General features: G+C 37.1%; 1 protein-coding gene across 1 annotated transcript in view; it reads left to right on the forward strand.

The window, feature by feature from the left end:
- The first annotated feature begins 284 nt into the window (after positions 1-284).
- Positions 285-13,006, forward strand: part of LOC149553115 (nucleic acid binding / methyltransferase) — a 115,517-nt gene continuing 102,795 nt past the window's right edge. Inside the window, exon 1 of the mRNA XM_089788630.1 lies at positions 285-779. Coding sequence (XP_089644756.1) covers positions 420-779 — 360 coding nt within the window. The 5' untranslated portion in view covers positions 285-419. The remainder of the gene's footprint in view (positions 780-13,006) is intronic.

A 13,006-nucleotide genomic window follows, 5' to 3' on the forward strand; every position in this document is an offset into this window, starting at 1 on the left:
TTTATTTTCTAATTTCTTCCTTTCCTAATTATTGAGTAAGAGGAACTTTGATGCAATGATCTCTTGTTATAATTATATCTATTTGTGTTGTATCTTTCGAGGAATTATATTCCATCTTGTCTACTTTCGATAAAGCCACTTTTTAAATTTTTTTTTTTTTTCTTAAATAATAATATAAACCCACGAACCAATCAGAAAAATAAAATTAATAGTTGATTTATTAAATCAAACCGTTAAAAACTTTCAAATATGTGACTTACTCATGTGACATAAATTAATTTTGGGGACTAACTAATAAAATATATTTCCGAGGGAGCTGCTTTATGGTTCTACAGCCCGCTGTAATCTTGGGTTGGGTTGCTTTCAAACCATTTGAAAAACAGATACAGTGAATTCAAGAGAAGAGAGAAGGTTTGGGCATGGAAGCTATGGAATATAAAGAGAATGAAGAAGAGCTCAGCGATGCGGTGCCCATAGACTTTACGGGGGTAAATGTAGACGAAGATGACGACGACGACGGTCGACCATGCCTGAGTTCACATGCACTTGCAGCTCTGCAGGATTTTTTGCTTCAAAAGAAACAGCCTCAAAACGATGATGATAATAATGCAAATGCAAGCTTGCAAGTGCAATTGTTAACAGAGGATTGGAGGCTGAGTCAGTTTTGGTATGACTCATCCACTGCCCAAACAGTCGCAGACGAGCTAAAACACCTCAGTTGTATAAGTGGGTCCCCTGTTGCCTGCATTGCTTGCCCAACTCTATATGTACAGCTCAAGGTTAGTCCTTAATTCTTATATTAAAATTTCTCTGATTTTTGGGTTTTTGGGTTTTCTGTCTCAGAAATAGTTATTAAGAACCAGGACACTTACGACTTAATTTGTGAGGGTTTAAATTACGTTACTGGAAGAAATTTATTCTAAACTGGACACCCTAGAAACATTCTTTGCAACAAATAAATACTTGATAGGCCAAACGAGTGAATATGGCTGAAAGGATGTCAAAATTAATTTGTCTCGGGTTTAAATTACCCTTGATTTCATTCTTAAGATTTGTTAAAAATGGTCATGGTAAACTGGATTCATCATCTTTACACCATAGCCTGACAAACTTATCATTTACTGGCTGTTTTTGTTTGAGTCATTTACTTGCTGTTTTTGTTTGAGATTGAATTTGAAGTAAGTTTGCAGTCTATTTGAAGATTTAAATTAGTAGTTAATTCTGTTTTACAGTCTATGATCACAATTGATCTCTTTTTGAGTCTACAACTGACTTATAGTATATGGACTAACTACTAAAAAACGCTATACTGACATGTAACTCATTATTGTTCCACTACAATATCACATCCTTGCTAAATGTCGGTAAATGTTGGAGACGTGAGATTGGTTCGTTCAGATAGGGTAACTGTAGTTGCCATTGCACCCTGGAGACGATACTTTAGGAAGTTTAAATTGCAGTATCTTAATCTTGGGAACATTTAAATAACCAGAGCAGAGTACAACAATAATCTGCACGTAATGATTGTGGAGTCCATACCTTAGGGTTTGTATTCGCATTCCCCTAATCATGAAATCAAGAGCATTAATGTCTCGAAGTAAAACATCGGAAACAACTTTTAACTAAAAATCATAAAGACCAATGACCTAGCCATTTAGAAATGGAATTGTAGCTACAATAATTGCACCGAACATATTTTTACATCGATGATTGATCTGGATCCTTTTAAGTGACAGCGGTGTCCTGATATGACCTCCTTGTTATATTGGTTCTAGATAAACATTTAAATATTTTATTAGTTTGAGATAACAGTCCAAGACATTGCTTTAATATCCGGGGTTCACGTCCTACCTTTATATCTAATGTTCATCATTTTTGCTGTCATTCATACGCGACGAGGGAGTTCATCAGTTTCAACATAATACAAGCCAACTATGGTAATGAGAGCAACCAATGATGGGAGAGTTTCAGTGATATCTGAACTTATAATGAATTACTAAATAATAGTTCTGCAATGAACTGTGTCATATGTTAATGACAGGGTCTGAGGGAGTTCTCAAACGGCAGGAAAGGGCCTTGTAGGGCCATCATGGGTGCAAAAATGCTTGAAACAACGTCTATTGGGCCTCAGCCCATTCTGACATGATTTATGTTTTTTATAGCTTGGCTATTGATAAACGTTCTATTTCTCATGCCTTGTATCTCCAATTTTTGGAGGCCAATTCTGTAGAATTCATACTGCACAGAATTGTTCCACCATAAAACAAATCAACCACTGTAATAAAGTAGGTGTGGCATGAGTTTAAAAAAAAATACTCGAACACATTCCTCCAGGATTTTGATGCAAGGAAGTATGTGCAAACAGACCACCATGTGTTCCAGGAAAATTGCAGCAGTCCACTACATCTCCTCACTATTTTAGTTGGCGTTGCTACTATTAGATTATTTTAAGTATCTTAGGTTCTTGCTATATGTAGCCCATTCTTCTAGAACCTTAGTTAATGGTCATTTAGGCTTTCCTTTTAGGTTTTCTTAGTTAAGTCTAGTTTTAGATGATGCTATGTTTAGTGTCTGTAAACTCTATTTAAAAGTTCATTGTTAATGCACTATTATTCCGTGTTTTCCGTTCATTTTTTTTTAACAATTTCATGGTATCAGACTAGGTTACCAGTTCGAGATCGATTCGAAATCTGAGTTCGAAGAATTGGTTCGCCAGTATGACAAAATTTTGGAAAGGGGTTTGGGTTCGTTCATACAAAAACATGCGAAAATTATAAAAAACATATGTACATATTTATGAAGCCTAGAAACATGAGTTAAAATTAAAATGTCATGTAGAATCATAAACTCATATGATTTAAACAACAAAAACACCATAAACATTTAAGTTCAACATCAAAGATTCAAAACATTAAAATTAAATCATACCAGCAAGTTCAAGTATCATTGTTTCAAGTTCAACTTATGGATTAAAAATTGCAATGTTGTCAATGTTCTCTCTCTCTCTCTCTCGTAGATTTACATCTATTTCTAATGGTCACTCTTCTTCTATGTTTCCATATTCTCTCTGTTCAATATGCAAATTTTCTCTCTCTTAATGTTTCTATTTCTCTGTCTTTATTCGTTATAGAAATATTGTTTTGTATACTTGTATATATAGATCATTTATGATCTTTGTTTAATAACACACTATTTTACCATACTATGGTTTCAAAGCTATTTTTTTCGAAAAATAATAATTTCATTATTGAAATTTTTTGAATTGTTTCTTGAAATGGGTTTTGAAAATCTTTAATTTCTACTTGAAATTTTTAGACTTGTAAGATTTTCAATTTTTCGAAATGGGTTTTGAAAATCTTTAATTTCTTCATGAAAATTTTAGACTCATAAGGTTTTCAACATCCTTTGCCTGGATGTGCTCAGAAATTTTGTTTGGAGGGTTTATTTCTAAAAATCCGTCTAGGGTTTTTGTATATATATTTTCTCTAGGTGTCTTTTCTTTTGCAACTCGTGCTTCATCTGCGTTTCCCCTGCCTGCGCAACCAACTTCCTTTGGAAAATGACTATTTTTTGGCATTTTTGGCTTGCATTTGATGTTTTTTTTGGTGAGCCTATTTTCCTACAATTTCATGGCCTTCCTTTTGGGCATTTTTCGACACACCCTGTTGCAAAGGGTGGCATCTAGGGTGTTTTAAATTCTCTATCTTTGGTTTTTGTCCAACAATTTTGCTTTCCACCATTTGATTTCCAGTCAAATCGGCCATTTTTTTGGTTTTCCACAAATGGATTGGGTTTCATTCGAAACTCTCTTTTTCTGTGTCGTTTTAAAATTATTTGGTAGATTCTTTGTGGATTTTTGTAGAACTCAATTGGGTCAGTCTTTGTTTTTCTAGGTGCATCATTTTTTTGTGCCTCGATTTTCGAGCCAATGGATCGAAATATAATATTAGATTCTTTCTGGGTTTTTCAAGCTCTCTTCTGGGTGTACTTTTATTTTTTCCAGGTCTTGCGTCAGTCAGCCTTGAAGTTCGTGCCTTTTCAGATATTCACTTTTTTGCATAAAAAACGTGTCATGGCATCTCTCACCAATCTTCTCTTAGAAGGCAGTCAGAGATTCAATGGAAAGAACTACTACACTTGGAAGCAAAGAATGATGACGATCTTCAAATATTGTCGCCTTGAGGTGCTTGTTCTATTACAATAATAGACGACTTGTCGCCTTGAGGTGCTTGTTCTATTACAATAATAGATAAGTCGTCTATTATTAGTGAATGGTTATCTACTGTAAATATCTTAAGCTTTAGTTTGCTTTCGTTTTTTGCTTTCTCTAGAATAGAATGTTTCTATTCTGTACGATCGTTTCCTAAGGAAACATCGGCTCATTCTTTTGTATATATTGACCTTTCGGTCTTTATTAATAACAAGCAAGTATTTTACCAATTACCTCGTAATATGGTATCTGAGCAAATCCTTCAAACTTTTTTTAAAAATTTATAATTTCTATTGAAATTATTTGTTAAAATTTTTCAAAATTATTACTGATCTTTCACAAACAACCCGGTTGGGGTTTCCGTTCTGACATCCAATCACAGCTCATTTTCTACAAATCCTCTCTGAAAATCGTGGGTTTGTTTGGCGTCCGATTTTGCAATCCGTGGCCTGCATATCTTTAGTTTTTCTTTGGAAAAACGTGTGTTTTTTCTTTGAAAAATTGTGGCCACAATGGGAGATCCATAGCCTGTAATAATGATGGTTTTCTTGTGTTTGGTGCTCGTTTTTACCTTTGCTCAGTTAAAGAGGGATCACCTTTTTTTCTTAGGTCATAGCCCGCATTTTTAAGGGAGCAAACAGAGTTCGTTTTACCACAAATCTTCACTCTCTGCCGTCATAGCCAAAATGCCCGTGTTTTGAAACATATTGGGCATTTTCAGACCTGCAAACACCATTTTTTTATGTTGTTTTGACCTCCATGTTTGTCAACTAGTTTTTTGGCTCAAAACCCTAATTTTTGGGGTCAACTCTTTTTTTGATTGCAGATTCTTGGTGGGTTTTTTGAGAGCTCAATTGGGTTGTCCTTTTTTCTGGGTGCCTTGATTTTTGAGCCAGCGGATCTAGAAACTAACAACATATTCCTTTTGGGTTTTTGAGCTCTCTTCTAGGTTACTCTCTGATTCTTTTGGGTTTTTTGGATTTTTGTCTCAAAGAACATGCCTTCACAGATTTTCACAATTTTCATTGGAAAACGTGCCATGGCATCTCTGACAAATATTCTGCTCGAGCATAACTCCAAATTCAATGGTCGCAATTATGGCATCTGGAAGCAGCGCATCATTGCAATTTTTGAATATCGAAACACCGATCAACTTGTTCTGGGTGTTACGAAGTGTTCGACTTCTTCGGGTCCTAATCAAGATACATGGGATCTGAATAATCGAGAGGCAATGATGCTTCTCAAATTATTCGTGGCTGATGATCAACTTTCTCAGATTCCATCCGACAAGACAACTGCCGAGATTTGGACACATCTCAAAGGTCTTCATGAGACTTTTGACAAAAACAAAGCCTTCTTTTTGAAAAAACACTCTGTTTTCTATTATCGTGGATGAGTGCACCTCACTCTAGGTACACCTGAATTAGATTCAAAAAATTCGTGATCAACTACTTGTCATCGGTCGCAAGATGGATGAAGAGGATATTGTGGTTATCACTCTTCGGAGTTTACCAAAATCCTATGAGCATTTTATCAACACTCTCAACATCACATCTACTAGTGTTGATTTGAAGTTCATTGAACTCTGCACACTACTGCTTCAGCAAGATCGGTGGGAAAAATAGTTCGGTAGTAGCTCCACTTTCACCTCTACCGAGCAAGCCTTTGTTGCGAAATCCTTTCAGAAGGGTAAAGGCAAGTTTCAGCAACCATCTCAACAGAAGTCTTCTGCTCCAGCACCAGATGGTTCCAGAAAGAACATTCAATGCAACTACTACCACAAGTTTGGACACATGAAGATTGAATGTCGGAAACGCTTAGCTGCACAGTCTAAGCAATCAGGTTCGCAGCCCAAAGCGAACAGTGCAGAGCACACTGAGCAGGTGGAATCTGCCTTTTACGCCTTCATGGCTAAAAGACCTGCAGATCATGTGAAGTCGTCTGCCTGGTACATTGATTCAGGTTTCTCTTGACATTTCACTCACCGCAGAGACTGGTTTACTGACTACCAGCCTTGTTTAGACTTTGTTATTTTTGGTGGCAGAGAAGAGTACATGGTTGTCGGTAAAGGCAACATTTAGATTCAGTCTGTTGGGAGGAATCTCATATTCCTTGATGTGTACTACGTTCTAGGGATGGAACTAAATCTACTCTCAGTCAGTCAGTTGTTGCGACATTTTCCATACTTGGTAGTCACCTTCAGTTCACATCAGTGCACCATCATTGATTGGGCGACTAAGTCTATAGTTGCAGTGGGTCTTGAGGATCATGGTCTTTTCAAACTTTCTGATTCTGGTGATTCTCAGGACTTAGCTATGGCTGCTCGGTGATCTTCTGTCAGCACACTTTGGCATCAGTGATATGGGCACTTAACTGTGCATTATCTCTCCTAGCTTGCTCTGGAAGAGCTTGTTCTTGGATTGCCAGAGATTTAGACTCAACAGCTTGGAGTTTGTGACGCATGCCAGGCTGGGAAGCAACATTGCATACCTTTCACTAGTGGCGATTCTTGGCGAGCTTCTCAGGTACTTCAGCTTGTTCATGCTGATATCTGCGGCCCTATGGCCACTCCTTCTATTCTTGGGTCCAGGTATTTTCTGTTGTTTGTTGATGATTTCAGTAGAAAAATGTGGGTGTATTTTTTTAAAAAGAAATCAGATGCATTTACTGTATTTCAGAAGTTTAAACCCTTAGTTTGAAAAGAGTCTAGGAAATGTATTATTACTCTTAGATCAGACAATGGGGGGGAATTTTGTTCTAATGTTTTCTCCAGCTTCTTGGATACACATGACATCAAACGGCAGTTAACCACACCCCACATGCCACAATAGAACAATGTAGTTAAACGTCGGAACAGGACAATCACCAAGATGGTTCGTTCCATGCTCAGACACAGACATGTTCCGAAGAAGTTTTGGTTAGAAGCAGTTAACACTGCAGTTTATCTGTTGAACCAGTCACCCACAATGGCGGTCAAAGGTAAAACTCCGGAAGAGGCCTGGTTAGGTCGCAAGCCTAGAATTAGTCACTTGAAGGTTTTTGGCTCCCTTGCTCTTGTTTGGATCCCTGATGCGTCATGCACCAAGTTGGATGCTAAGAGTCAGAAACTGATGCTTGCTGGATATAGGAGTCTTCACAAAGCCTACCGCCTAATTGATGTTGACATCTCGTCTCATATACAGTCGTGATGTAGTCTTTGATGAGCAGCGAGGACCATTAATGCCTATTTGTCCTGTTCCTGATCTAACAGACCGGCCTATGATGGCTCATGATTTGGGAGTTCGGCTTCCATTAGGTCCACCTGATGGGAGGGCTCCAGTAGCTCTTGTAGCGCTAGTTATTCTAGTGATACCTGTACAGACTCCTCTGGCTTCTCTTGGAGGTTCACCTCGCTTTGTAGATGCTTCACCTGAGTTTGATCCCGCTTCTTCTAATGAGGATCCTGCTGATCAAGCATCTCCTAGTACTACTATTGGTCATTCTCTTATTTGGCCTAAGTGGTGGGCTATGACACTTGCTGATCTTCGTGATGATGAGCTCATTGATGGGAGAATTGCTCGGAAAAAGAGCAAAACTACAAATTCTGTTAACTTTGCTCTTATGGCCAACATTCATAGTGTGTTTGAACCTCAAACATATTCCGAGGCTAAAGGAATTCCAGAGTGGGAACAAGCCATGATGTCTAAACACCAGAGCCTGCTGAAGAACAACACTTGGGTCCTTTCTAATCTTCCACAAGGGAAGAAACCCATTGGCTGCAAATGGGTCTACAAAATCAAATACAAATCAGATGGTACTTTGGACAAGTTCAAAGCTTGTTTAGTGGCGAAGGGCTCTTCTCATTGTCAGGGCATTGATTATGAGGAGAAATTTGCTCCTATTGCAAAGATGAGCACCATCAGATTAGTCCTAGCCATGGTAGTACTATTTGGCTGGAAAGTCCATCAGATGGACGTCAAGAGTGCTTTCCTGAATGGTGATCTCCATGAAGAGGTCTACATGACGTAGCCTCTTGGTTTCAAGGTTGCTGGTAAAGACCATTAGGTTCTCCGATTGATAAAAGCTCTCTATGGCTTGAAGCAGGCCCCTCGGGCATGGTACATAAAGATTGATAAGTACCTCAGTGATCAAGGCTTCAAGAGGAGTTCTTCCGACTCAAATCTGTACATCAAGACTACTGATAGTGACATCATCCTTTTGATTATCTATGTGGATGATTTGATCATCATATAGTTCAACATCTTTGATTCAGGGAGCAAACAGAATTTATGTTAGTCTTTTGATATGATTGACCTTGGGCTCATGCATTATTGCTTAGGTGTTGAAGTTTGGCAACAGTCTTCTGGTATATTCATCTCTTAGTCCAAATATGCCAGCGCCTTGTTAGACAAATTCCGAATGCATTATTACAAACTTGCATCTACACGTATGGAGGAAGGTCTCAAGTTACTAACAAAGTCTTATTCTCCTTTCGTTGATGATACTACATACAGGCAACTAGTAGGCAGTCTCATCTACCTCTCCACTACCAGGACTGATATCAGCTTTGCACTTAGCCATAGTTCACGCTTTATGACAGCTCCTAAGGCTAATCATTGGATGGCAGCGAAGCATGTGCTTCGTTATGTGAAGGGCACTCCAGATTATGGACTTCTGTACTCTCGAAGTTCTAATCCTAAACTCAGTGGTTCATAGATTCAGATTGGGACAACCAATGTTTTAGACTCAGCATTGCAGAAAACACCAGAAAGTCTAAAGTTAGTATAAAACATTGGTTGTCCCAATGTTTTAGACTTAGCATTGCAAGATTTTGACGCCAATACTATTACTGATCCTAAACTCAGTGTTTTCTGCAATTGAAGATTTTGACGCCAATACAAGACAACCAATGTTTTAGACATGTAGCCTGTGCCCATTGTTTGGCTATTTTTAGGTTTTCTTTGGCAATTTCTTTTAGCATTCTTCACAACCGCGCCTTATGGTTTTTTTTTTTCAATATTTCTCCCAACCCTAATCCGTTTATTTCGACTTTTCTGTTTCTAGTTTTTTAACTGCTAAAATTGATTGGGGTTTTCTGATATTCAAATTAAAAAAAAGATTTTTTTCTTACAATTTTTTTGACATTCATCTAGTTTCTTTTCTTATTAAGTTTTAGTTTTTCAGCGTGCTCTTCCTTAATTTTTGTCTTTACTAGGTTGACCAACAACCTCCATTTCAATGATGGCATCTTTGACCAACATTATGTTGGAGGGCAGTTAGTGGTTTAATGGCCATAGTTACAACACCTAGAAGTAGTAGATGTTGATATTTGAATATCGTTGTCTTGATAAGATCATTTTGGGCAAAAAAGTTCATCCTACTCAAGTATAGGCAGATCAGGATAAATGAGATGAATGTAATCGAGAAGTTGTTATGCTATTCAAACTTTCAATTGCAGATGTTTGTCTCCCTTAGGTGCTTTCCGGTAAAACAACTAAAGAAATCTGGGACATCTTGAAGGATCTTTAGGAGATGTTCGACAAGAGTCGCACTTTCTTCTTGAAGAATTTGTTGGTTTCTATCATGATGGATGAGATGACAACTCTCTAGGCACATTTGCTGAAAATCAAGGATTTGCATGACTTGCTAGAAGCTATTGGCCATAATATGAAGGAAGAAGATATGGTAGTGATCACGTTGAAAGGCTCCCCCTATCCTACAAGCACTTCATAGAGACGTTCAATATCACTTCTACTATTGTTGCCTTGACATTCTTTTATCTCTGCAACAAGCTTATGAATCAGGATAGATGGAAGCAACAATGTTCTTGCTCTTCTAAATAGGTGGCCTTTCTATTGCAATCCTAAAAAAAGAACACAGGTACCTCTCAGTTCTCTTAGTAGTAATGATTAGCTGAACCTGCGACATCTTCAAAGAAGAAGAGTGTGGAGTGCAATTATTGTCACTAGCTTGGTCACACGAAGAAATATTATAGGGAATGGTTGGCAGTTGTGTAGTCTTCACACAAAGGGACTTAGTTGCTCCGTAGTTAGATGAGGAGTTCGCCTTCTATGCATTCTGATAAGCTCTTATTATGGGAAGGTTTTAATCAGTGTAATACGGGGATGTGTCCCCCCACCAAAATCGGGCCGCACTTGAGATGGAGTCTCGGTGTCTCGGGCAGCACCATCTCCGTTGGAGACATCTTCGAGATGGCGAGACGTCTCCTATGGGTGTGGGGGATGCTGGGAGGTCTATCACGGCAACAAGATGGGGGACATGAAAAAATTAAAAAAAATAAGGCATTATTTTAATATTTTTTAGTTCTATTTTTGTTATAATGGGATGTGGGGCCCATTCCTTCCTCCTTTGTTCAAAAGCCTTCTATTCTTCATTTTTATTCACATTTGCATTTCTATAGCTGAAGACTGATATATATATTATAAATTTAAAATTATATAATTTGACACTCTCTCATTTGTTGATGTTCAATGTTCATTGTTTGTCATCTGATCATGAATTATGATGTTCCAGTTCAAAATTTCAATGCAGTGTTCAATGTTTGAGTTTTTTACATCTTTATATCTTATATTGTATAATTGTAGTACATCTTTTCATAACTAGCATTTTAAGTACCATATGTATACTATACACACCCCTACTCCCCCCGTCCCTCCATCCTGTAGGGTGGTGTAACTATGGTTTTAATAAATTTTCCTCAAAAATTATTTGGTGTGTTTTTCATTATTTTTTCCCTTGAAAAAAAATTAATTGGATTTTATTGTATTTTCTTAAAAACGAAGTTCCATATTCTTTCATTCGTATCTCTGCTTTTGTTTGGTTTTGATTGATTTTTCACCTCAATATTCATGTTTGGTTTTGATCAAATTTTCACCTCACAAATTGTGTTTGGTTTTGGTTGATTATTCTCCTCAAATTCTGTTTTTGGTTTCTGTAATATGCGACGTTTGTGTGGGATGTTATTTTAGGGTTTTTACCATTTTTCCTAAAAAAGTGATGCTTTGTACTCTTCAAATCATAGTATTTTGTAGTCCGTTTTGTGCATCTTGCTCATTTGCAATAGTTTGGAGGGTTCTGCATTTGTTCCTAGCGTATCTCTATTTCCAGGAAAGGACAATTTTGTTATCCAACATCAGGTTGGATGTTTCTCTAATGGTTTTTGGTCAACGATCTTGCAGATTCTTGAAGGGTTAGTCAAGAGTTAGTGGTAGGCTCTACTCTCTTATCACAAATCATTCTAAAGAAGGGGAGTGCCAACTCTATTTTTTTTCTAGGCTACTCTTGGTCATTGGCATTCTGTAATATGGGGGTCTCAACAACAACAAAATGTTCTGATGTATTTGTATCTACAAGACATGTATTTTTCTTGTGTAGGGTAGTTGATAGAGTGACTATTAAGGGAGGGTATTAGATAATTTTTAGTATCTTAGGTTCTTGCTATAGTTAGCCTATTCTTCTAAAACCTTAGTTGATGGTCATTTAGGCTTTCCTTTTTGTTTCTCTCAATTAAGTCTATTCTTAGACTACGCTTTAATTAGCATCTATAAACTCTATTTAAGGGTTCATTGTTAATGCAATATTATTCTAAGTTCGTGGTTCAATTTTGAGTTCGAAGAACTGGTTCATAGATACGGCAAAATTTTGGAAAGGGGTTTGGGTTCATTCACACAAAAACATGTAAAAATATATATATGCATATTTATGAAGCCTAGAAGCGTGAGTTAAAATTAGAATGTCACATAGTATCATAAGATCATATGATTTAAACAACAAAAACACCATATACCAAAAAGCTGTAATCATAGCATCACGAATTGCAATCACACCATCATATATTTCAAGTTCAACATCAAAGATTCAAAACATTAAAATTAAATAACAGCAAGTTCAAGTATCATTATTTCAAGTTCAACTAATGGATTAAAAATTTATTAATATTCTTCTTCTTCTTCTTCAACATTAGTTGACTCAGCAATAGAGCTAAGGCCAATGGGATCAGCAGCAGCGGTAATAGTATTGGTGTCAAAATCTTCAATTGCAAGCTGAGAAGTGAAAGCATCGAAGTCTGCAATCTCTGCATTTACTTCCCACCTCATTATCTCCCCTTCTTTTTATTCTTTACTCTTGTGTGAGAGGAGACACATGTTGTAATGCACAAATACCAAGCTGTCCGCTCTTTTTCATTGCAACCTATTTGCACTTCACTGAGTGGATGAATATGTGCTCCAATTTCTTTCCGATGCAGATAAACTAGCAACCTATGAAGATATGACAATGTAAACAATTAAAATAAAATTATTAATCTTGCTTCTTATAATTTCTAGTAATGCATGAAGACAAAGTAAACTAATAGTTATTTAAAAAAAAAGTTAAACATGTGATATAACTTTGATTGCACGGGGCTGCAATGTTTGGAATCTTTGGCCACGGAGCTACCACCAACTATGATCATCCTTCCTTAATCGATGACGAAGAACATTATTACTTTGACATTTTGCATCCACAAACTATATGAACTCATCCATAATCAAATCTTGCATATCATCATTAGGAAAGAGTCTTTCAAATGCTGCCTTCTATCCATTAGACACTTCTAAATCTCTATAGGCTGGTGTTGTGAGGTCCTCACACCATCGCCCCAAAATTTTGGGGACCCCCCTTTTTCAATTGCGTTGATAAATTTTTTTGAAGTTGTCCAAAAATTTTGATTTTGAAAATTTTATGCCTTGTACGCCTTCGGGTGAAAAGAGACGTGGTTAGATTTGGTTTTCACTTGGTCTTAGCTTGATTTTTCAG

This window comes from Cupressus sempervirens, chromosome 6 (genome assembly GCF_028749045.1).
Source record: "Cupressus sempervirens isolate cs-2001-9-10 chromosome 6, ASM2874904v1, whole genome shotgun sequence".
NCBI classification, from domain to species: domain Eukaryota; kingdom Viridiplantae; phylum Streptophyta; class Pinopsida; order Cupressales; family Cupressaceae; genus Cupressus; species Cupressus sempervirens.